Source organism: Chelonia mydas, chromosome 21 (genome assembly GCF_015237465.2).
Source record: "Chelonia mydas isolate rCheMyd1 chromosome 21, rCheMyd1.pri.v2, whole genome shotgun sequence".
NCBI classification, from domain to species: Eukaryota; Metazoa; Chordata; order Testudines; family Cheloniidae; genus Chelonia; species Chelonia mydas.
The window spans coordinates 4,452,638-4,478,167 of NC_051261.2; the positions used below are offsets into that span (position 1 = coordinate 4,452,638).

At 47.2% G+C, this 25,530-nt stretch overlaps 1 protein-coding gene across 4 annotated transcripts in view; it reads left to right on the plus strand.

The window, feature by feature from the left end:
* The window catches only part of PLXNA2 (plexin A2), a 457,364-nt gene that overhangs the window by 165,652 nt on the left and 266,182 nt on the right, over positions 1-25,530 (plus strand). For 2 of the 4 annotated variants that reach the window (XM_043533410.1, XM_007059575.4), the window contains 2 exons: positions 15,226-16,495; positions 19,425-19,607. In XM_043533410.1, coding sequence (XP_043389345.1) covers positions 15,308-16,495; positions 19,425-19,607 — 1,371 coding nt within the window. In that variant the 5' untranslated portion in view covers positions 15,226-15,307. Of the gene's footprint in view, positions 1-15,225; positions 16,496-16,551; positions 16,651-19,424; positions 19,608-25,530 lie in introns of those variants that run through there. The other 2 variants (XM_043533409.1, XM_043533411.1) reach the window with 2 other exon arrangements.

Below are 25,530 nucleotides of genomic sequence, written 5' to 3' on the forward strand. Positions count from 1 at the left end.
CCCAAAAGTTCCAGTGCTGATCTGAACTTCTTGACAGCTGTCTTGCAAGAATGGGCTTTTTGCTAAGTTTCTGGCCCTTGCTGTTCAGGTTCTGGATGGGAAACCTGTGGAGAAATGCTTAACTGAGCCTTTTGGAACCTCTAGAGAAGTCCCGATCTCTCTACTCCCCCCCCTCCCCCCCTCCCGGTCAGATTAGGTTCCAGAAATGTTCTCAAGTTTGTGTGGCAGGTGGAGGTGGACAAGGGCCCTTCCCTAATGGGCATAGCTGCTCTGTAGATAGAACGCGGAAAAGTTCTAACTGGGAACAGTCTGGTTCCTTGACTTTGGGGGCTACATTTTCTGGAATGGCAACTGGTATTTATTTTTTGAATTAGGGCATATTTACTCTTGAAGCTGGAGGTACAAATTCCAGCTTGAGGAGACATATGTGTAGTAGCTCTGGTTAAGCAAGCGTAATAAGAGGAGAGTGTAGCCCCAGCATTGCAAGCTGAAGAAGGGACTAGCCTCCCCGAATACGATCGCGTCTGGGACACTAAGCATACTCAAGCAGCTAGCCAGTCCTGCAGTACATGCCACCCCAGCTCCGCTGCTGGTTTTATCTTGATCAGAGCCAGTGCAGGTATGCTTCCTTGAGCTGGAATTTACACCTCCAGTTCCAAGTATAGACGTACCCTTAGAGTAGTGAGAAGAGGCCCCAATGTGCAAGGCACTGTACAAACAGAGTGAGAAAGTGTCCCTGCCCCAAAGAACTTGCAATCTAAATACACAAGATAGATTAAAAAGTGGGAGGGGCAACAGATGCACAGAGATGGAGTAACTTTCCCAAGGTTAAACCAAGGTTCAGTGGCAGAATCAGGTACAGAATCCAGGTCTCCTGAATCCCAATCCAATGCCCCATCTATTAGACCACACCGCCTTCCCTGATAGGTCTGGGAAGCCCACCGATCAGGGCATCTGTTGTACAGAGATACATGCAAGGCACCTGGGCTCCCACTTATTCCAGAATGGAGCATTTATTAAACAGATAAACTCTTTATCTGCCCCTCTTCCCAGTCATCCCCTTGTATTGCTATATGTTGAACTGGAATCAACACACAGGAAAGAAGTCAGGATGGTAAAGGGATCAGATTGCTCCAAATTGATGGTCCTTGTATTTTAGTTGATACCATGTAGCTTGTAAGGCCTGCCCTTTTGATGACCCTTTTTACCATAAAGGGAATACTGGGGAATTTCTGACATGCTGGTGACATATGGAGGAGGTCAGCAGGGTGAGCCAGCATAACTCCCTGCTCCTGGCCTCATGGTAATGAATCTTAGTTTGATTGTACACAGCACGTGGGGCAGAATCAACCAGCGGACTAGAAAGTGCTCAGCAGGGGGTAACTGTAGCCAACCCCCCTCCCCAAACTCTTAAATTTCTGAAGAGGCTTCATAAGTCAGTAAGACAACTCCAATCTTTCATGGTGTTAAGAGAAAAAGACAAACACGAGAAGGGTTTTTATTTTTTTGCTAAGCATCTCTCAAGACTCTGTGTGGTTCCCAGGCCTTGATTGCAGCACACTGGGACAAACAGAGAAAAAAAGCATAGAGGAGTTAGGTGATGGAAGCATATCTCTGTACAGGTTAGACGTTGATCAGTATTTAAATGCTGTGCCTTACTTCTCCCAGCTACTTGTCTTTGTGAACTTCTGTCCAAGTGAATGTGGCAGGAAGTTCAGGCCCTATGTGCTGTATGGTGGTAGATACTTCTGCAGTCTGCAACATCCTCTGTGTTCCCCTGCAAGAGGGCAGAAGCATCAAGAGCGCTGCAGAAGTGCAGATCTACCCTACGGACTCATCCAGACACCCTGACCAGATGGATCTCATTTGCTCCAGTTCATCCAAGATAAACAGGCTGAACCTCTCTCCTCCTCTCTGAAGGGAGAGAAAGAGGATCTAACAGGCAGGTCTGAAAGGGGAAGTCCTGGGATTAGCTGGCACAGGAGGGTGTGAGGGCCAAACTTATGTGTCCTGTTTTGAATTACAGCCTTGTTTTCAGGGCTTCATGGTTGGTGCTAAGTGATAATGTGGGAGTTGGATAAAGGGTAACTGAAATTGACAACCCGCAAAGGGTTATCTTGTATTGTATGACAGGTCCAAAGAGATTCCCACAGCCAGTTGAGTTGCAGCTAAACCGATCTCTCCTCCATCTGCCCCTCTTTCATCTGCTCAAGGTAATGACAGAGTAACTGCCAGGATTCATCCAGATAGCAAGCATGCATTCAGCTGAATGTGGTGCAGTGTCCCTTTATGTTATGTGATGTCATTGTGAGATAGTGATGAGTCAAAAATGGAATGGGGCTTTCTATTTAACTTTCTTTCTGGAACAGAGGGACTTTGTTTCGACTTTCAGCCAGAAGCCAACAGGGATCAGAAAGACAGTTTGGAGCAACTGCCAGGGCTGTGAGTCCAGACACTCGCAAATCTGTGTGGGGTTGGGTTACCAAGGGGCATTTAGGGTACGGATTAAGATGTATTGCAAGAGCTGGGCTGGAAAACTAGCCAGAGCAAGCCTTCTTGTGAGGTGTTGGACACCTGTGTGTATGGCCGCTGCTTCCTTCCGATATTTCAGCAATGCTGGTCCCAGAAGGCAGAAGTAGAGAAAATGTAGTCAGATGTTTCGCAAGAGTTCGGAGTTTGATTCCAGAGAAGGAAGAAGGGTCAATAGCAGGGGGATTGGGAGAGTCTCTCGGAGCAGGTTTTACATCCCCAATATCTACCCCTTTCCCTCCCTGGGCAAAATGTTGTTCTTCGATTTGTGTGCTCCCAGATACTACATTCCCAAGGTGCTCGTAAGGAGAGCTGATTAACAGAGTGTAGACTTGCTATGGGGATCTGAGTGTAACTCTCACTCCCTTGGCCTGAAGCACAAAAGGTGGCAGGCCTGCTGTCTTTGGCTTTCCCCGGACACAGTCATTTACACTAGTCACTGTGAAGTCCATGCAAAATGCACTGGTGTAAATGACGACACAAAGTGCAGGACAGTGGTGAATTGGACCCCATATAAGTAAGTGGGGAATCCAAGTTCAATTCATGTAAAACGCTACCAAATCACAATTCATAGTGTTTTGTCTCCGCAATGCCCAGGTGTAAATGACGATTCAAGACAGTGCAAAATTCTACATCTTAGGATATTTATGCCTTTCCAAATATACTGGCCATGGAATCAGCCAGGGAGCTGGAGGGCTAAATGAAAGCTGAGCACAGCCAGTCTCTACAGGGGGGAAAAGGGGGATTCATGCATAAATTAAACCCTATATGGCTAACTGTACCCTTTTAAAAAAGATTCTGTCTTAATGAAGTGAACACAGCTGCTGCACTGGCGACATCTAAATTGTTCCTTTGGTCCTGTCACTTTCTGCAGAAAATTCTCCTTTATTTCTGTTTTAATTTTCCCTTTTTTATCGCGTGCATAAAATAACACTAATGACAATCTGCAGCGTCTGGGAGTGAGTGACAGCTGAAATAAGAAAAATGACTAATCGTGCCTCCTGCAGCCCTGTCACATGGAGATTAAATGAGTCTTTTTTTCCTTCCCCCCTCAGTGAGAATCATGGGCATTTGAATAATAATATTATAGTCTCCATTAGGATGACGGGGGGAGGGGGGGGAAATCAGCTCAGACCCATGATTATGCCTTCAATCTAATAATTATTTAAATACCAGATAACTCCTTTCAGTCTAAGTGAGGCCTTTCAGCTGCCTGGGTTTATATTATGTCCCTGAATTTACTCTCCCTTTTACCTTGTATTGCCAAATGGATCCCACATTGCTTTTAAGGTCACATTTTAGACTAAATTATATCCTGCTCACAAAAACAAAAAAGGCATCAAATAGCATTAAGGATCCGAGTTACACTCACCCAAGCACACCCATTTTCCCCATAAGAGCATCCGACTCAGTGTTTAACTCTTCCAGCTGTGAATAGCTGCCCTCCGACTTCTCCACTGGCTCCTGATTGAACTGAAAATTGCCCTCCTTGGGTTTTGAAGCTCTCTGTGCCACAAAGCCCGTCTTATCTGTACTGCACTCCGCACAGGCCTCTTGTCTGTGCCCTCACACAATCTCATCATCCCTGGTGCCAGATCCACTTTCTCTGATGCGTCAGGCCTCAGGGATAACCTCCTCGTACACTGGTACTCTTTAAATCTCCCCTGAAAGTTCACCTTCTTCTCTTTAATGTTTCTCTCTCTGGGTTAATATAAACAGTAGCTTTGCAAAACCCATTGAGAGTGTAGTTGTTGTGAAAGGCACTTTGCAAAATCAGGCACATCAGAGAGCTGGCCAGACCACTACAATTCTGGTTTACAAAAAATGTTGACATTTGTTTTCGTTCCTGGTTGTAATGCAAACCGAACTTTTCAAACAAAATTTCTTTCCTTCCAACAAGGAACAAAAATACATTTCAAAACTGTGAAACATTGTGCACCATGGAACTGTTATTTTCCATCTTCGTTTTGCATAGTGCATTTTCTGATCAAAAAGGCTAGATTTTCATGCACGCTCTTTCTCTCTCCCTCTATGTCCTTTTTCATCAAAATCTTTATGTTTTTGGGAAACACTTCAGATTTAACAAAAAGGCTTTTTTCTTTTATGACAAACATTTCATCAAAAAGTTTATCACCAGCTCTCGCACGCTGGCAATGAAGTGAGGATCAGGAGGATGGGGTTATACTTGTGGTCTCCTTCCCTCTCGCAGATTGGTGGCTGTAAGGTATTAGCAAAAAGAAAAGGAATACTTGTGGCACCTTAGAGACTAACCAGTTTATTTGAGCATAAGCTTTCGTGAGCTACACTCACTTCCTCGGATGCATTAGACACCTTGAGCAGGGTTTCCAAAGTAGCCTCAGGGTGCATCTCACTGGGGGGGAGGGAAAGGTGTGTTCTCATCATGTTAGCCGACACATGGTAACAAATTTGAGGTAAACTAGTGAAAACAAGACAGTTTGTAGTTTGAATATGAGTTAGCAGATAAAAGTAAACCTTCGGCTCGCTCCTACTCTTCACCTCAATCTCCTGGCACTTATGAGAATAACCAACTGCCTTCTCGTTTTGCTAGGATTTTACCACGTGCGAGCTTACACATGGGAAGAACATACCCTTTATCATCGACTTGTCTACCCTGAAAATATTGCAGCGGCACAGCACCGTACTCCGCTTCCCCGAGAGGCAGTAACTGGGTTGGCAGGAGAATTCTTCCGTTAACCTAGTGCTGTCCACACCTGAGATTAGGTTGGTTTAGCTCCGTCGCTCACAGATGTGGATTTTTCAAACCCCTGAGCGACGTAGTTGGACCAGCCTAATTTCCTAGTGTGGACATGGCCTCAGTGAAGACAAGGCCTAGGGGACTTAGGCACACAACTCCCATTGCATGTCAATGGAATTTAGCTGCCAAACTCCCTCCTTGGACAATCGCAGCCCTGGTTCCTTGGTTACTTGAATAATATTGATTTAGTACTCATTTGTTCCCTAAATAAATGTTTATCCTCCTCTGCCCCTTCTGAGAGAGTGATGTTCACAAGAGCACGCAGCGCTTAGGGTGACCAGATAGCAAGTATAAAAAATCGGGGCGGGGGTGGGGGGTAATAGGAGCCTATATAAGAAAAAGCTCCCAAAATTGGGACTGTCCCTGTAAAATCGGGGTATCCGATCACCCTACCATCGCTAGTAAGGGGGAAGGAGGTAGCTGAGTTCCCTTAAGCAAGAACTTCTCATGGCCCTCTCCAATCCAATGAAATTCTTTCTTTGCTTTCTAAATTTCCATCAGGATGAGTGTCCTCTGCCATGGAAAACCCACTTGCCTTGGTATGGGGTAGAGAGAGGTGCTTTTTGATTGAGCTGTGTTTAGTGGGACGGGGGGGGAGAGGGGAGGAGGGATCTAATTTGGCCTTGGAGACCATCATTTACTGAGAAATCTTCTCTATACAGCAATGACCAGAGTTCCCTTCTGACATGCACCGTCCCAGGCAATAACTCTGTTGCGGCTAGGGGGTATTGGGTTCTGAGATGGCACAATTCAGGAGTTCACCTGGTATACTGAGGTACATAGGGAGCAGGGGGACGATTCTGTCTTACACAATAAACTGATCAAACTGGAGTTATTCAGCAGCCTGCCCTGGCTATTGCTCAGTGGGATCCTTGTACCTACACATCCGGAATCTGTTTAAATGTTTTCCTTTGTTCCTCCCCTGCGTACAGTTTCCTGGTATTTCCTTCCGCCTAAAACAACAAGGCAGGACATTCCTAGCCTGCAACTTTGTTGCTAATTTCACATGCAAGCCGCTCAGTGTCTCTCTTCAGGCTGTGCTGTCATTTTATCCAAGAAGAAAGCTGCCCGGAAAGGGTGGCGCTTGCGATCAGGTCATCAGTGTTTACTGCAGGTTATCGGCAACTCTTGTATGTCTGAAAAGCAGTTAGCAGCGTGGAGAGCCTTCCTCAGAGCAGAGACTCAGAAGCCACTTGATTCTGCCCTTTTGAAATGTTCTTTAGCCAGAAAAGGAGAGTTTTTTTAAAAAACATTTGCTTGGAAAATTAATGAGAGGAAATGTGCGAGTGAGGCTGATCTGAAAGGTTAGCTGGCAACTCTGGCTGCTGGCTCTGTTCTGTTTCCACTCTCTCATTCAAGTTCAATGCAGAGTGACTCCTCTTCTGCTACAGCCTTCCTTACAATATCGGGAGCCACAGCTTCACGTGGAGTGAGACCGCAGATTGCCACAACCAGAGGTAAAGTTTAAGGTATCGGAAATACGAAGTGGGCATTTCAGGGAAGTATCACTTAGAGCAATTACAGGCTTCTAGTTCGGCTACCTCTGCCCTTTCTTATCGCTAACAATGAGATTAGAGATAGCTGTTCGGGGATTGAGCGCCTTATTTACCTTTCAAAAACACCCGTCTCTCTTCCCAAGGTTAGGAAGCTGAAAGAGAAACCTGTCTGTTCGGTGACACTTGCTTGTGAGTGGTACATTTTTGGGAGCGTTAGCAATTTAAATGCCGAAAACAATATCCCAGTCAATCAAATCTTCATTTGTCTGCAAGTGAGAGGTGCTGAATCGGGGAGCTCTGGAGAGTAAAGTCCTGTCTTTATTCATCGCACAGGCAATAGCAGTGCAAGCTCTCTTACTTTGAAGTGGGGGAAACCACATATAAGACACAGAGAAATTCAGTCCGTGGTTTCTAAGGCCTTGCGTCAGTGTAACTGTGCCAGTGCAGAGCCCTGGTGTAGATGCCTTGCAATGGCAGAAACTCTGGTTTACATGACTACACCTCACCCCTACGCTGCCTTAGCACAAGTTACAATTCACACCAATACAGCAGGCCTATACTAGGGGAACTGCACTGATTTAACTGCATTTGTTGTAGCCAAACACCCTGAGTAGCAAAGACTTAACACTGCCGACTAATGGAGCAGGCAATTTTAATATAGACTGCGAAACGAACTCTTTCTCCTGAGAGTGATTCAATAAACCAAAGCTTGAAATGCTAAGCTGGAGACGAGCACATCTTGCACTGGGAAAGTGTGATATGACTGGCTGCTGCAATCGTCCCGTCCTCGGATTTGTAGGGATGGAGAATTATGCATTGTGGGCCATTTCTCCAAACTGATCTACTGTTCCATTCCTAGCCATTTAGATTGCTACAGTAATGGGCAGTATCGAATCTCCTAAGATGTGCTCCGAATTAGCCAATTAGCCATTCACATACATCGTTTAGACAACTTGAAAATGTTTCATCTTTCCAAATCCCAGCTCTGGTTTGGAAACAGCATTGGTCTAGTGGGTAAGGGAGCAAACTAAAGAGGTAGGACACCAGGGTTTTGTCCCCCTTTCTATCACTGATCTGTGCAACCCTGGAAAGTTATTCTCTGTACCTTTGTTTCCCCCTCTGTAAAATGGGATAAGGATACTTGTCCCAACTTTGCAAAGGCCAAATAAAGGCCTTCGTGAAATGCAAAACCTTCCGTGCTGGAGCCATCAGAAGAGTTATTCCCAAGCACTGCAAAGTGCACTTTAGGCTTTGCTACTAGTGCCCTAGGGCTCCCTCTTGCTACCTCGGTGATGTGCCTCTGTGCTGGATCTCAGGGCACCTCTGTTTCTGCCTTTTCTTCCCCGTGAGCGCTCTCTGCTCTGTCCCACAGTGACTCCTGGGCTGCTCCAAATGGCTTGAGCCCACACTGCTGAATGGGAGGTGTTTAGACAATGGATGGTACAGCCAGAGTCTTAGCATGGTAAATTAACAGGAACGTTCAAAAAGAGGGCGAAACCCACTTTGGAATGGTTTCAGAGTAGGAGCCGTGTTAGTCTGCATCCGCAAAAAGAAAAGGAGGACTTGTGGCACCTTAGAGACTAACAGACCTTGCTTGCCAAGGCGGACCCTTCCAACTCTGCTGCGTCACAGCCCTTAACCATTAGCATTGGTTGAGACTTCACTTCCAGCATCACTTCATTGCCAGTTAGTACCTGGGTTATGTGCATTGACACTTGCAACTGAATTACAGTGCTCGTTTCAGAGTCATTTTGCTGGATCCTGCAGGCTGTTTGTTTTGGGAAAGGGGCCAGCACCAACATCTGTCAAAGACACCAAGGCAATGTGTAAAGGAATAATGGGGAGGTGGTTCTCTTAAAATCCCAGCGGTTAAGTATAGATGTGATTCCCTCCCAAGATATCGCCTGGTGAATTATGTGCTAATACAGTTAGATCTTCCTCTTGAAATCTGCCTTCCTAGGTCCTTATGTCGCCCTCATTCCCATACGATCTGAGAGCCCCGCATAATTATTACTGGATGTTATCCTCACGACACTCCTGTGCAGTGGGGAAGTATCACCCCTGGTTTGCTGATTGGGAACTGAGGCACGGAATAAGTGATTTACCCAAGGAGTCTTTGGCAGAGCTGGGATGTGAACACCAGTCTCCTGAGTCCCAGTGCAGTTTAGTGCCCTACCCAATATACCTTCCTCCCTTGCCATCTGGATCAATTGTTTATTCCCTGGTGGATCTGGACAATACCTGAAGGGTTACAGCTCTCAGACACCTCTTCTTTTATACCCCAAATTACCTCCAGCCACCACAAACATGGTGTTCCTGTTTGTTGCTCTTGTGGAACAATTTGCATCAGAAATATGGGGTGATGACACTGAGGCTTTTGTGGAAGATTATGATTGTCTTCAAGCACTAAATCCTGCATTGTGTATTTGACCCGTTCTGATGGTCCTTTTAGCCCGAAGCATGGCTTAAAACATCAGGTTTGAAATACTCAGACTCCCTGGCACAACAGATGCAATCAGATCCCAGCGTGGCTGACTCAGCTCTTCATCCTTCCATGGAAGCTCCATTGATTTCCATGCAGTTTGCTGCACAGCCTTGTCTGCACTAGAATTTTTTGGGTTAAAATTTCCAGCTGTTCAGCTCTACCAATAATACCCCCGGCAGGACAAGTGCTGCAAGCCACAGCAGCCAGAGTTCTAACCACCACACCAGCTAAACCTGCTCTGAGCATGGCTAGGTGACACTGATTAAAAACCCAGTAGCTAATCTATGCCTTTGTCCCACCATCATCGGAGAAGTATTTGCCTTTTGGAGAAGAGCTTAAAAACTATATTCTGTCTGACTATTTAAAGAACATATGGTTCTTTTCATGAGAGGAGATTTTTCCCCTCGTATCGCTGGCCAGAATTTCCCTCCTTCCCCCATCCTGTATGCCAGTCCTGTTTCCTTCTGTTCCCAGGTAGAAGTGTAGCCTTGTGACTAAGGCACTGGGCAAGGACTCGGGAGATCTGGCTTCAATTCCTGACTGCCCCAGGCTCCCTATGTGACCATGGACAAGCCACATAATCTCTCTGGGGAAGATTTGCAAAAGGCAGTTAGATGCAAGTCAGAGTCAGTGGGAGTGGGTGCTTTTGAAACGCTCCCTCTTTGTGCCTTATGTCACCATCTGTGAAATAGAAATGATGCTTCTTTTTTCCTGCCCTAGGACGTGTCTATTTCGATTGCAAGCTCTTTGCAGCAGGGACTTGCAATGGAGCCTCTGCGAGCTACCAGGGCATGAGTAATAGTGCTAGAAGGTGTGGCATGTGTGTAGAACTTTGAGACCCTTAGGCATAAAAGGCACTATAGAAGTATAAGGACTCATCTAGTCTCATTTTTAAGGGTCTGTGTCCCACCCTTGGGCTCAAGTGGCTGAGGAAGGGGATGAATGATCAGGATAGAGCAGAGAAAATAATTTAGACGGGGGCGGGGGGGAGGGAGAATCGAAAGGCTTTTTTAAAAAAAAAAAAATCCCTCTACTTCTCTGTGCGGTCCCGGAAGGGTGGATGAAACACGCTCTGCTGTAAGCCTGCATCACGCAGACAACGCTTTCCCAAGGCAAGCCGCCTGTTTCCTAAGGAAATCCCAGCCTTACGGTTCCTAATTCCGCTTGACAGCTGACTAAGTGTATGTGTTAGGGAAGTGGGGGAAGGGATGTCAGAATGGCTCCGGCTCCAGCTCCACCCCACTGTTGTCCCCCAGGCCCAGACTAGACCCCCGTCAGCTTTGAAATGGTCTTGTTGTCAAGAGTCTGGAGGGAGGGAGTGTTGACGAGGTGTGGAATGATCTCTGCAGCTCAAGGAGAGGGAGAAGGATGAGGAGTTAGGGCTGCTAGGGCGAGGGGAGATCAGGCTGCAGCATCTCTCCCTTTTTGGGAGGCCAGTGCACGTGATCGATACAGCCAGCCGCCGTTCCTTCTGCTGGAGTGACAGATGGGCACTGCGGAGCCCTCCTCACTCACTGTCCATGATACTCAGGGTACGTCTACGCTGCAAAACCAAAACCCCTGTGGCAGCGACTCTGAGTGTGGGTCAGCTGACTCAGGCTCGTGCTATAGTGTTAAAAATAGCAGTGTAGATGCTCCTGGTCGGGCATAAGCCCGGGGTCTGAGGATACCCCTCCCCCCTTGCTGGGTTTCAGAGCTCAAGCGGGGATGTCTACACTGCTGTTTTTAGCACTGTAGCATCAGCCCTGCAAGCCTGGCTCCTTTGACCCTGGCTCTGAGACTCGCTGCCACGGGGGGGTGGGGGGGTTGTTTTTACAGTGTAGACATACCCTGAGGTTCCCAAGAGCCTCTGGGCATGTCTACACTAGAAGCTGTGGGGGAGTGATTCCCAGTTCAAGGAGACGTACTTGCGCTAGCTTTGACCAGCTAAAGTGCTAAAAATAGAGTGTAGCCCCGGCAGCATGACCAGTGGGAGGGGCAAGCTGCCCCGTAGATGTACCCCTCCTAGACCCTAGGCACATATTTGGGGCAGCTAGCCTCTTCTCATGCCACCACAGCTGTGCTCTATTTTTAGCACGCTAGCTTGATCACAGCTAGCATGGGTATGTCTCCAGGAGCTGGGAATCACCCCGCCCAGTTCAAAAGGCAGACATACCCCTTGACACTTGAAACTTGGACTTCTAGTTACTTTGGACAATGTTACCCCCATCATCTCACTGCAGCTTCACCACTGCACAAAGGGAAGGAGCGAGGGCTCTCGAGTTGCCCCTTCTTACTCCAATGCCCCTGCGGTTAGCATCTGACAGCTTATCCCCTTTGTAGTCCCTCCTTAGAACCTACCTCTGCTGGGATCACTCCTGTCTGGTACTGGGTGGGGGGCTTCTGCTTTTCTGTACAGCTGTGCTCACCCTGCTGCTGCCTCAGCCTCCCAGTCCGCACCCCCATTTGTCCGTTGCTTCCTGTCTGACACTCAAACTGCAAACTCTCTGGGCAGAGTAGTCGGTGGCTCTGTCTGCGGGACACGTAGACGTAGGCCCACTGGCTTTGCTCTGGCTAGCTCCAGCAGCAGGGGCAGCGAAGCTACAGCACCATGGACTTTGGCACAGGCTAGCTGCCGAAGAGCCTCGGCTCTCAGTGGGGTTGGACAGGCTGAGCTTCGCTGCTGCTCAGACCCGTGCTAACTCGGGAATGGCTACACCAGCTGTAAGTGCACTTCCGACTGTCGTGCAAACATACCCTTTCCTACGTCTCTGATCAGTGCCTTCGCCGGAGGGGTGCAGAGCCTTGACTAGGGTTTCTAGGCTCTATCATCATGCAGTTCATTAATACTAATGAGCCAGAAGTGCTGAGGTGCCGAGACAGGCTGTTGCCATAGTACTTTGGGCAAGCCAAGAATCCTGGAAGCCTGGCGTGAACTGCCCTGCTCAGCAGACTCAAGCGGTTTGGAAAATTAAGATAAACTTCAGAGAAGCATCTGAATTTCCAGGGGGGCTCATCTGAATCCAATCCACGTCCTGAGCCTGGTGAGGCTGGTGTGTCACTAGGGCATGCTGTGTGGCATGCTACTGTTGATTCACTCGTCAGTTATTCATGCAGCCAAACACACCCTGTTCCAGCAGCAGCGACCCCACCACTGCTCCCTTCTCACAGCTACTCATATGACAGCCATAGCTGCAGAGTAGAAGCCTCTTTCACTTGTCCACGGCCAATGAGAGCTTTGGAAGCAGAGGATAAGTGGAAGTCCTGAACACACTCTGCCCACCAGTCTGAGCAGCTGATGACCGGCATTCAGATCAAAAGGAGACAAAGGAAGGAAAGTCAGTGTGGGGGGAGTTGCATGGTTCCTCTCAGCTCCTGTCTGTCGGAGCAATTCAGTCACTGCCCTGCTGACACTAAAGAGCCAAGACTGACCTCAATCAGGTTGAGTCTCAGCCCGAGGGGAGGAGGAGGAGAAAAGCTCAGTGCAGCTAAGCACTTTGCTGCTGGGAGAATTCCAAGCAGCTCTCATCTAGTATGATCATCTAGGTACAGAGAGGGGCTGGGAGCCAGGACTGCTAGGTTCTGTTCCTGGCTCTGCCACAGTCTGACTGTGTGGCCTTGGTCAAGTCACGTAACTTCTCTGTGCTTCAGGTTCCCTGCTGGTAAAATGGGGATAGTACAAATTTTCTTCACAATGGGTTGTGAAACTTAACGAGAGGTGTACAGGTGGGCTGGAGAAAGGCAGAGTTTTTTTTCAGTTTCCCATTTTCAGTTTCCCATTCCATGAGGGTGGAAGGAAGGGGAGTGGGCCAAATTCAGAAGGATGAGAAGAGGCAGCTCATGCCATTTCTAGAAAGCAGAGGGGTAGGAGAGGAGAATGGCTGAGATCCTAAATTGTCATGCCCCTTTTAGCAGCAAGTGGACATTTGCTTGTGCCAGCCCAGGTTCTGTGCCCATGGCCCCTGCCTATCCCAGCAGTGGTATCTAGCCTTGGCAAAGAGGCATCTGCTCCTTCCTCTGTGCAGAAGGTGACCAATCCCGCTGATGCAAGGGAGGGTTCTCTGTGCCCTTTCCTTGCTCAGATACAGGTGGTTTGGGGAGCTCTCACTTCCTAACAGCTTTGGTTGGCTGGTTTTCGAGGGAGGATGGAAATCATGGTGTCCTCTCTGTAGCTCCTTTCTGCTTTTGAACTTCCCCATCTAGTTGCCCTGGTATGGAATCCTGAGTACACCTTTCCCCATCCCTCTGGAGTCTCTCTCCCTTCCTCCCACTACCCTTCCTTCAATTTACTCCTCAGCCAGCGGGGCAGGGCAAAACACCAGTGCCACTGCCTGAATACTGCAGTGATGAGGCAGCTTCAGGGTGGATACTACCTTGCAAAGTGTTACCTCTTTCCCAGACTCTGCTTCCTCTGCCTCACTGATTTGGTTTCACAGGTCCCGTTGATCACAGGTCCCATTCAGACTGGAGTTTCTCAAGTGCATGCTTTAGGGCAGGGCTGATCTTGGGGTGTGGGTGCTTTTGTGGACTTCCGAGTAACCGCAGCAACTCAAGGTCTGATGTTCTACACGCCTGGCTAGTAGCTCTGCAGGACCAGGATAGCTGCAGGTGGCCATCCAAATACATGGGACCTTGCTGTGATCTGGCTCTTCTGGCTTGTTGCCTGGATTTTGTCCATGAATCACAAGGTAGAGTAACTGCATCATCTCTTGCCACTTGCATTTTATAAAGACACAAAATCAAGTGTGGAAGCCTCCACATTTTGTTGCTGCTTCCCAAAAAGTGCCCTGGAAATGAAGGGCTCTCCTATCACCTGCCTCTTCCCTTGATCCCACTCCCATGTGAATACTCTTTCCAGCCAGCTCTTTTCCCTGAGGCCGTGGGAATTCTTTGCACTGAGCTGATGACTGCAACACTTTTAATGGTATTGGTAACGGGAAGGGGAGTTTTAGGGACTATAAACTGCTTTCTCCAAATAGGCATCTTCCATGTAAGGTCCTTTGCTTTCTTTCATGTCTCACCCAAACAGATTCTGGCCAGAGCTCTTTGATTGGAGGCAGGCCTTCAGCTATGTGTCTATATAGATGAAAGAAGATCTTTGTCATTCCATGGGATGCTGTATTTATGACTTCCACCCATAGTGTCCAGCATACACAGGCAGTTTACTATGTAGTGGATGTTTTGGACAAGACCTTGCACCCCAAAGTCCTGTCCACTCTGCATAGGCTTTAGAGATCCCAGGATTCATTTCACAAGTGTAGGGAGTTTGTGCAAATCTCCTAGGTCAATATTTGTTCACCCAGCTACCATACCCCTCCATCTCAGAAGCAGGTGGCTGCATTTCAGTGGTGGTTGAAGTAATCCTTGGAAAAGCTGCTTAGGGATCCTTCAGGCTCAAAGGCAGCAGGGTACATAGACCTCTGCAGGGGTGAGAGGCAGAGAGGAGGCACTGTTATAAGCATGGAAAGCTTTGTTGTATAAATGCAAGTTGTACTTGTCTGCATGAAACTTTAACCTTCATCGTTAATTTAAACTATACAAGATTTATAGGCAAAAAACACCTTTTACTTATCCCTCACCGACAGTCATACACCCAGTAGGAAAAGTCCCTTCAGCCGAGATTTAGATTGATGGTTGGGTGCATGAACTGTGGAATCTTTGTCCCAGGGCTGAGGTTGGTTATCCTCTCCTGTGCTCAGTGAAAGCATAGCGCGGAGCACATTATAAACAGCTAAACCACATAACAAATGAATGCACAGAGGCAGAATCAAGTGGCAAAACATGGAGCTTGACCAGTTTTCCAATAAGTTAGGAACCCTGCTTAATGCTGGCTGTTCTTAGAGATGTCCTTGCTTTATCTCAAGGTCTGTATAACTAAAAAGCCTCTCTTGAATTGTATCTACAGGGCACTCTGGATTTAATCCTTTGTTTTGTGTGTGTGTTTCCCCCCCCCCCTCCAGAACCATGTGAAGAACCTCGAAAGGGACACATACACGGAGCTTAGAAGTTCACCCTCCCCTTTCTCTTCTCCCCTGCCCCAGGATGGATCAGAGGAAGAACTGGCCTCGGATGCTGGACGCCGATGGCTGGTCAGCAGCTGTGGTTTTTCTCTTTTTGGTCTCATTTTCCCGGAACGCAGCCAGTACTGCCCTGTTCAACACCTTCCACACAGAGAACCGCGACTGGACTTTCAACCACCTGACCGTCCACCAAGGCACTGGGGCAGTCTACATTGGAGCCATCAACTGGGTTTACAAGCTCTCAGGCAACTTGACCATCCTGGTGGCTCACCAGACAGGCCCGGAGGAAGACAACAAGTCCTGCTACCCACCCCTCATTGTCCAGCCTTGCAGTGAGTTCCTCACCCTCACCAACAATGTTAACAAGCTGTTGATCATCGACTACTCAGAGAACCGGCTGCTGGCCTGTGGGAGCCTCTACCAGGGCATCTGCAAGCTGCTGCGGCTGGACGACCTCTTTATCCTGGTGGAGCCGTCCCACAAGAAGGAGCACTACCTCTCTAGCGTCAACAAGACTGGCACCATGTACGGGGTGATCGTGCGCTCTGACGGCGAGGACGGCAAGCTCTTCATCGGCACGGCGGTGGACGGCAAGCAGGATTACTTCCCCACCCTCTCTAGCCGCAAGCTGCCACGGGACCCGGAGTCATCAGCCATGTTGGATTACGAGCTCCACAGTGACTTTGTCTCATCGCTCATCAAGATCCCCTCGGACACGCTGGCCCTGGTCTCACACTTCGACATCTTCTATATCTACGGGTTTGCCAGCAGCAACTTCGTCTACTTCCTGACCGTGCAACCGGAGACCCCCGAGGGAGTCTCCATCAACTCGGCCAATGACCTCTTCTACACGTCTCGCATCGTCCGCCTCTGTAAGAATGACCCCAAGTTCCACTCCTACGTCTCGCTGCCCTTTGGCTGCATCAAGGGGGATGTGGAGTATCGCCTCCTGCAAGCGGCTTATCTCTCCAAGCCAGGGGACGTGCTGGCCAACGCCCTCAACATCACAGCCCAGGATGACATTCTTTTTGCCATCTTCTCCAAGGGGCAGAAGCAGTATCACCAGCCTCCTGATGACTCTGCTCTTTGCGTTTTCCCCATCCGCACCATCAACACCCAGATCAAGGAGCGCCTGCAATCCTGTTACCAGGGGGAAGGCAACTTGGAGCTCAACTGGCTGCTGGGGAAGGACGTCCAGTGCACCAAAGCAGTAAGGATGGTTGCAGTACATTGCCACTATTGCTCTGGAGAAATCTATCCCACTTCACACCATTTGTATAGGGAAGAATGGTCTTGGGGTGGAGACATTGGACTGGAATTTGGGAGACCTGGATTCAATTCCTGGCCCTGCTACAGATGCCCTGAGTAAGCTTAGGGAACTTACTTGATCTTTCTGTGCCTCAGTTTCCCCAAATACCAAACAGGGATGATAATCCTTCTTATTTCAGATTGTGAGAATTAAATCCTTAATGTTGTCAGATGAATATGGTGCTAAGGGCCACAGAAGCAGCTAGGTAGACAGATTAAAAAGTCACAGCTTGTTAGAAGCATTCTGCTATTTCCAGCTGCCCATTCCAATTCCAAAATCAGACTAACCCAAAGCCTCTCTCTCCCAGCCTGCAGCAGGAGAGTATAGTGCAAACCAAACTAACCAGGTGAATGCAAATGGAAGTTGCACACTCTGTGCTTTTACTTTGCTAGTTCCAAACTTGATTGACATACCATACAGATTCCTTTTGACCCACCTTAGTCCCTGGAAACTCCTTTCACCATAACATATTCAGTTTGGCTTCCAACTCTCTGGTATCAAGAAAAAAGGTGAGCTAAATGAGGACAGAGAGGGAATTTTGGGGCGACAGGTGAGTGGATAGTGCAGAGGATGGCCATGAGACAGTGAGCTTTTCACATCTAGCCTGCTGAAATTAATGCAGCCAATAGTGACTCAGAGGCATTTGGTAGCTATTCAGTGGCTCCTCTGGGAGATGAGTTGGTGAATTGCAATCCCAATCCTAGCTGGTAGATGTCCACATTGCAAACTGCACTATTTAGCATTCATTCCCTATTGGGCGGTCTCAGCGAAGTGATCAATTAGCAATACTTAGCTATCATACAGAGTCTTTCATTTCATTGGTCTCAGAGTGTTTTATAAGCATCCTTATCCCCATTTTACAGAGGGTAAACTGAGGCAGAGTGAGGGGACACAAAGTAGGTGGCAGAGTTGGGAATAAAGGCTAGGGCTCTTGACTCCCAGTCCAATTCTCTATCTGCTAGACCAGTGGTTTTCAACCTGGGGGCCTGCAAACTATGGGTACGTCTTCACTACCCGCCGGATCGGTGGGTAGTGATTGATATATCGGGGATCGATTTATCACATCTTGTCAAGATGCGATAAATTGATCCCCGAATCGACGCCTGTACTCCACCTCGGCAGGAGGAGTAAGCGGAGTCGACGGGGGAGCCTCTGCGCTGATAGCGTAGCTGAAGTTGCGTATCTTAGTTCAAACCCCGCCCCCCTCCAGTGTAGCCCAGGCCTATGTCTAAGGGATCCATGAAGCGTTGTCATGTTTTCAACCTCTGGTCCGTGGGCCCCTGGGGGTCCACAGATTATGTCTAAGATTTCCAAAGGAGAAATCTCCATTCAAAAATTTTTAGGGGTCCTCCAAATGAAAAAAGGTTGAAAACACTGTGCTAGACCATGCTCTATTGAAAGGAGAACATAGGTACGAAACACCCCTTTAGCTCAGATTGGGGCATTCAGAGGATGGGGCAGGGTTGGCAAGGAGTATGGAAACTCTCCATTGCCAGGATCCATTCCACTGTCCCTCTTAAGAACAGCCAGTCTGGCTGGCACCTTGCACAGCATCATATTCACTTGGGGAATGTAAGGAGGAGATCCGGAGTGTTAAATCTGTCATGAGGTCAGGCTGTTAGCACAGGAGGGAGGTGGCTGCTTCCCTAAAGAAATGAGTAGCTGAGAGGAGGAAATGGCAGCTTCCGTTCTCTGATCAGAGGGCAGAGGGAGAGAGCAGACACCTGCACTTCCTGTGGCTGGTGTTTCTGAACCCAACCCGCCCACTGCAGGCTCATTGCCAGTGTAAGGCAATTGCTGGCCCCAGCCATGTGAATCTCTGCCGACCCGTCTGTGTGACACTGGGTCATTTCGGGAAGTGGGACGGGGGGAGGAGAGAACCGTGGCTTCCTTTTATGAATGGATTTGATAGTCCACTGCAGTGTGAGCAAGGCTGCTGGAGCACATCCTTGGGCCAGCGGGGTGGATTAGGGACATGTTCCCTGTATGGCTGTGTGAGTGAAGCTGGTTCAGTTTTTTTTCCTCGTCCTTTGCTCCCGAGGTCAGCCATGCTGTGGAAACTGCATGCTCAGTTCTTGGGGTTTGGGATGGGGAGGAAGAAATGGCTTGTGCTGCTGTGCCGTGACTTCTCTGATTAATGCAGAAGAAGCTTTGAATGATCTTCAGTGCAAGTCTCTGGTCAATCTTCCTTCCCTGACATAGGCCCTAGAAAAGGCAGCTGGTCTGATTTTTTTTTCAGAGCTGCTAAGCACCTGAAAGCTCCCGTTTCTTGACTGCAGGCATTCAGGACTTCCAGAAATCAGACCAATGCTATTTAGAGGGGGTAAAATCAGTGAAGGAGAGAGAGACAGCTTCAGCATGGGACATGAATGCACCAGGACAGAATATGGGGGAGAGGATTTGGATCTGAGAGGGGAGAGAATCAAGAGAGCTAATGGAAACCATTTCCCCTATGGTTTTCTGTCAGTGACATTGTGGGGATTCTCATCAGTTCTGTCCATGAAGGTTTTCTTGGCAGCTACCATGTGATGCACCCACTGTGGCCTGTACCCATGCCAACCACACAGCTGCTTGGCCTAGATTACAAAAATAAGGAGAGATGTTCATTAGGTCGTGCTGGGGAGAGTAGCTGACCCTAGCTCCCAGGGAGATCAACCAGCTGTACATGAGCAGGGGGTTGTTGTGAACACCCAGCTATTGTGTGGGGAAGTCCGGTGCGCTCGCCCCCTGGTTACGACTGTGCATTCAATTCTGCATGAGCCTGAGTGCTTGGATTAGCACTTCACCGTCACCTCTCGCTCACCCTTGCCCAATGCCTTCTCTTTTCCAGCCAGTCCCGATAGATGACAACTTTTGCGGGCTGGACATTAACCAGCCGCTGGGAGGCTCCACACCAGTGGAGGGGGTGACCCTCTTCACCGCCAGCCGTGACCGGATGACCTCGGTCGCTTCGTACGTCTACAACGGCTACAGCGTGGTGTTTGTGGGGACCAAGAGTGGCAAGCTGAAGAAGGTAAGGCTGCTTCTGTGACACCAGAGAGCCAGGATCAGTGACTCCTCCCTTTCCCCAGGAACACTGATCTGCCAGGCTGTCACCACCTTTGTACTTCTCCTGAGATCTCTTTCTCAGTTGCCAGTTATGAGGCAGTATGAGATTAAGCCCAAGGCTTTGAGTTAGAAAGGTACATGAAGCAAGTGGGTATGTGAGGCAAACTCTCCTGCATCTGTCCTGGTGCTGGGGCACCATTTAATGTAGTTTCAGAGTAACAGCCATGTTAGTCTGTATTCGCAAAAAGAAAAGGAATACTTGTGGCACCTTAGAGACTAACCAATTTATTTGAGCATAAGCTTTCGTGAGCTACAGCTCACTTCATCGGATGCATACTTTTTATTTCATGTAGTCTCACTCAGAACCCAGAGTCACCAGGCATTGGAATGATACAGAGCTTAGTGGCAAGTCAAAGGTTAAGGCATGTGGAAAATGTCCTTTTGGGTCCTTGAAGAGAAGTAAATTAGTCAGACAAGGCAACATCATCTCATTGCACCAAGCTTTGGGACTCAAAAATCCCTCTAGGCCAATACAAAGTGGAATGTAGCTGAGATCTTGTCAGGCACCTAGCTTAGCTCTGTTTCCAATTATCCATAGTTGAATGGAATGGCTAATATTGGCCTTAGCAGTGCACTGGCTGTTGCATACTCTATGCCTCCCACAGGTATATTGTTGTTTGCAGTGTTGTTGTATCTGTACTGGTACCAGGGTATTAAAGAGACAAGGCACGTGAGGTAATAACGTTATTGGACCAATTTATGTTAGAATGGGCCACCCAAATAGCCCAAGATTGGGCCCGATCTGTTTTTGCCGAGACCCAAAATCAGATGCTCAAGAGAATACCGAAACAGCGGGGGATGCGTATTCTACAGGCCCATACTATCTAAAGTTGAGGAAGAAATTCGGTATTAAGCTTGTGCGAGTTCATCACCGTAAAACCGTGACGCGTGCAATTGTGCAAGTGGTTGTGCACAGAATCATCAAGCACTGCCTGAGAGAGAAACAAAACGAGGATTGCCTGGGTGTGCCATAGATGCCTCTTGCCAGAGGCATCACAACTGCGTGTACTGGTCTTTAAATGATGTGAACTGTAAAATTAAAGAAATTAGAGGTAGTTTGTATATGGAGAGTGTGTTAAATATCATCACCATGTTGGGATACGCGCTGTAGTGCCTCTGTTTAACCCAGAAACATTTAGCTCTAAGGGCAGAACTGGTGGACAAAGTAACCGACGCCGAGGCCCCAAATAGCGTTTTAGATGAAATCATCAAACCGACAGATAAATGTTTAATGCGAAATGTTGAACATCTTCTTCATTCAGGAAATTACAAAACCTTGCTTAAAAAACCCCCCACTAACAGTTAGAGCATGTTTAGCCACCCTTTAGAGTTGTTACCATGTGCTTACTAAACAGGCTTTGCCTTAGTAAATTCCCTTTTTAAACCTAGCTTTATAGTTTTCAATATTATTTAATGTTTTAAAATGATCTTTTCTTAACCTACCCTGATATTTAATAATTTAATTGTGTTTTTCTTAACCTGCCTTTATAGTTTTTACCATGTGCATTCCTAAACAGGTTCTGCCTTAGTAAATTCTCTTTTTTGGCCATGTGTCTTCTTTTTAAACCGAGTTTTCAGTATTATTGAATGTTTTAAATGCTCTTTTCTTAACCTACCCTGATAGTTAATGCACCTTTTACGTTTATTTCAAAATTTTCTATTCTTTAATAACATGCCAAACTAGGCCTTTAAAATCATCTCTCCCCACTCAACCCCACCAAATAATCTTTCTTTCCTTTTTTCCCTCTAAACCTTACCCAAACTTCCTTTTTTATCTTTCAATTCTCTCACTCTATTCTTTCAACCTTTTGCTCTAAATGTATCAAAGCAGAAGCAGACAATACTCCCCCTATTCAAACTTAAATAAAAAAATTCAAAATGGCCGACGGCGCCAAACTACAACGCCAACGGAAACGGGGATGAAGGGTGGGACATAAGCCCTAAATGGGGCGTGGAAACTTGTCAAAAAATACATGGTGATGAATACTATCGAGGTTTATACTACTTAGGGTATCATTAAGCAGTTACAATTCATACTCAATGGTGACCACATCCTGAAAGAAATCTTTCCCAAACCCTCTCTTCTGGCTTTCAAACCATGCCTCAACCTTGCCAACCTCCTCCAAAGCAAACTTCCCACAGACCAGAACCCACCAATTCAAAGCTGCACCAGACCCTGCCCTAATAGATGCAAAACCTGCAGATATATCTCCATTCCTACGACGATTAATACCCCCCACAACACGTTTTTTCAAGGTTCATGGGTTCTATGCATGCCTATCACAACATGTGGTGAACCTCATCCAGTGCACTAGATACCCCAATAATAACTAAATGGATGGAATGAGACAATCATTACGCTCTTGAATGAACTCACACAGGAAATGGCTAAAAGACAAAAACACGATCTCGCCCACGGCCGAACACTTTTCACAAACCAATCACTCCATATGTGACCTCTCAGTCCTCACCCTCAAAGGAAATCTGCACAACACCTTCAAAAGACAAGCCTGAGGGAACTTAAATTCATAACTTTGTTAGATACTAAAAACCAAGGACTCAGTAAAGATAGTGGGTTATTGCTCATTACAACAATCTATAACCCACTAACCCTCTTGTGTCCTACCACTGCAGAGGTGTTAACTGCCTGCTTCACCGTGAATGGTCTCTTAGAGCATGTGAACTCCTTATGCTGAATTATTTGTTCCACCTTATATTTAGCTCTGATGATCTGAGGATCTTTTTCTCAGACCTGAAGAACAGCTCTGTGGGACTCAAAAGCTCCTCTCTCTCACCAACAGAAGATAGTCCAATAAAAGATATTACCTCGCCCACCTTGTCCAACACGTATTGTTAAGTCAGCCCACTGTAGGACTGTGGTCACTGAGGAGTGTGTGACTCACTCTAAGAATACAAAGGGCTCCCAGGACTAGTCCAGCAGTTACTTGTGCTGTCTGTTGGAATCCAGTCTGAGAGAGGATGGTTTTTTCATTGTATTCCTGTGTGACACATGGCATGTCTGTGGGAAGGTGCTACTAGATTTAGTTTGGCTCTGAAGAAGTGGTTTGCCCTGAACCGAGAGAGGAACTGACTCAGGGTTGCTGTGAGGTAGAACTCAGCAAGTAGTAAATCAGCACAAATAATTTATTCAGTGTACCCAGATGCTTCTTCTGTTCATGAATGACCTCTGGGCAGCGGGGGATAATCTTGAATTGAATCACAATGATTCTTGGTCAATAGATTGTTCATAAGCCACTCCTTCCAACTATCCAATGCCCAAAATTCAGACTGTCTGTCAGTGTGGCACCTGTAGCTTTCATGATGGTGCTCCTGCTTCCTGGCTGGATGAATGTCACTAACTCTTAGATTCCAATTCTCAATGTGAAAGATTATGCAGGTGAATACGACCTGCGTATTTTGTGAGCTGAAAAATTTGCTATTTCTGTGCAAGTTTCTGACAGCCAAGTAGCTTGCTAGAAGATTGCCAGAAAGTGATTGCAACAGGGGCACAAGCACAGAACCTAATTCAATTTTTGTTAGCGCAGATAATCACAGAGCATGTTTTTAGATGTTCACCATGCTCTGCTGGAAGGCCTCGGGCCTAGACCATTTCCTACTAGTGCCCTTTGAGCTGCACCCATCACAATCAAAGCTCCAGGGTTCCCGTTGACCCTCTCTGATAAGGGCAGGTGAGAAAGTTTTCCCATGAAATGCGTTGTGAAAGGTTATAGAGGTTTATAGTATTGCTGTACTCCTCACACATAGGCCTAGTGGGCAAAACAAAGTGTGAAGGTAAAGTTTCAGAGTAGCAGCCGTGTTAGTCTGTATTCGCAAAAAGAAAAGGAGTACTTGTGGCTCCTTAGAGACTAACCAATTTATTTGAGCATAAGCTTTCGTGAGCTACAGTAATGGTAATGACATCCGATCAAGTGAGCTGTAGCTCACGAAAGCTTATGCTCAAATAAGTTGGTTATTCTCTAAGGTGCCACAAGTACTCCTTTTCTTTTTGTGAAGGTAAAGAAAGAGATCTGGATCTTTGGCTGGTGTAAATCACCATACTGCCGTCAGTGGAGCCATGCTGATTTACACTTTGACCCGGAGGGATCTGAAACTTTTAACACAACGATCACTGTTGAGCAAATATACAATAAGGTCAGCACTAGTAATGAGAGTCTCACACTGGCTTCATCCTTATTGATGGCCACCAGCCTGAGCCCTGGATTTAGTGTTACTCTCTGCTGGTGCTTGTATCCACCTGAGTCAGCACAAATCTCTCTTGGTGTGCTTGTACTCTGTCAGCAGCTATTTACAGAAGCTGCCCCTAGTGGGAAGACTCTGTGGGTTAAGAACTCCCGGGGAGAGCTAAGTGAAATTTTTTGGGAGAAATTTTCCACGAAAAAATGCAGCTTTGGTTTGACCAAAACATTTGCAAATTCAGGTCAGATTTGCCAAATTGTTTAGATTTAAAAAAAAATCTGAAATCAAAAAGTTTCAAGTTCTTGATTTGAGGGCACTCCTTACTTCAAAATTTACATTAGCTTATTACTTCTTTTTTTTCTTTTTTTAAGTTTCAAGAAGCTCAAAGATGAAATTAAACACTCTGTGTTCAACTCCAAACTATGCTTTGTGATTATTATTTTCTTTTTTGGTACAGCTGAAAGACCAAAACAATCCGTTACTCACACAGCCCTGCTCCTCCTGGGTGCCCTGCTTTGGTGGTGATAAAATTGCAGATTTATGGGTCTTGAAGAGAGATGAATGGGTTAACTTGGCTGCCTTTGGGAAACGAAGCCTCAGGGCAAAGTCATATTGCTTCTCTGTGCTGTAGTCTTGCCTCTCACCTCCCACCCTTCACACAGACCTCTGGGTGATTGATCGGCTGTGCAAGATAAAATTCTTTCCTGTTTGCATCACAAAAGCAGGGCTAGTTGCCCAAGGCAAAGAAATACCCAGTCTTCCTTCTCCCTCAAAGGAGCAGGAGGACTTGCTGTGGTAAACTTATGATTCTGTGATTGAACTGGCCTTTTTCCTCCTTTCTGCTTCCTCTCAAATGCTCCTTTTGAAGATCAGGTTGTAACGCCCAGGCTAAGCCTGGTACAATGCTGATAAAATGCGTTAATCCAGTTCTTCCTGTTGAATGACGCCTAGATTGGGCCTGGTGATTTTGTTCAGGGCAGGTCTACGCTTAAAGTGCTGCAGTGGCGCAGCTGTAGCTCTTCAGTGAAGACTCTGCTGCGCGGATCGGAAAGTTTGCCCCTCGCTGTACCTCATCCACCTCCGGGAGAGGTGGTAGCTATGTCTACAGGAGAAGCCCTCCTGTGGACAGAGCACTGTCTACGCCGGGGGTAGGTCAGTATCACTGCGTCGCTCGGGGATGGGGATTTTTCACATCCCTGAGTGACGTAGTTATAGCGACATAAATTGATCGTACGGACCTGGCCTCAGGTGTCAGTGCTTTAAAAACACAATGGAAAGAGACCTGTGGATGTATAACAACAGGGATCTTTCTCCGCCTAACTCCTAGTCTGGTATTTTGTTGGCCCACAATCAGATGCCACTTCAGTCCTGCAATTGTTTTATCTCCTGATAGTGCAGGGCTAGTGAATATCACCCCTCACTCAAATATATTAGAAGGTAAAAATACAACGTTCTGCTGTTATGTTGTTGGTTGTTTTTATTTATATTTCACTAGCCCGAGGAACCCCAGTCATGGATCAAGGCCCCATGGGACTAGGTGCTGTACAGATACGTAAGACAGTCTTTACCCTAGTCTATATGACATACAGGACATGTCAGGAGGAAAGAACAGGTGGGGAAGGAAGAAGGGT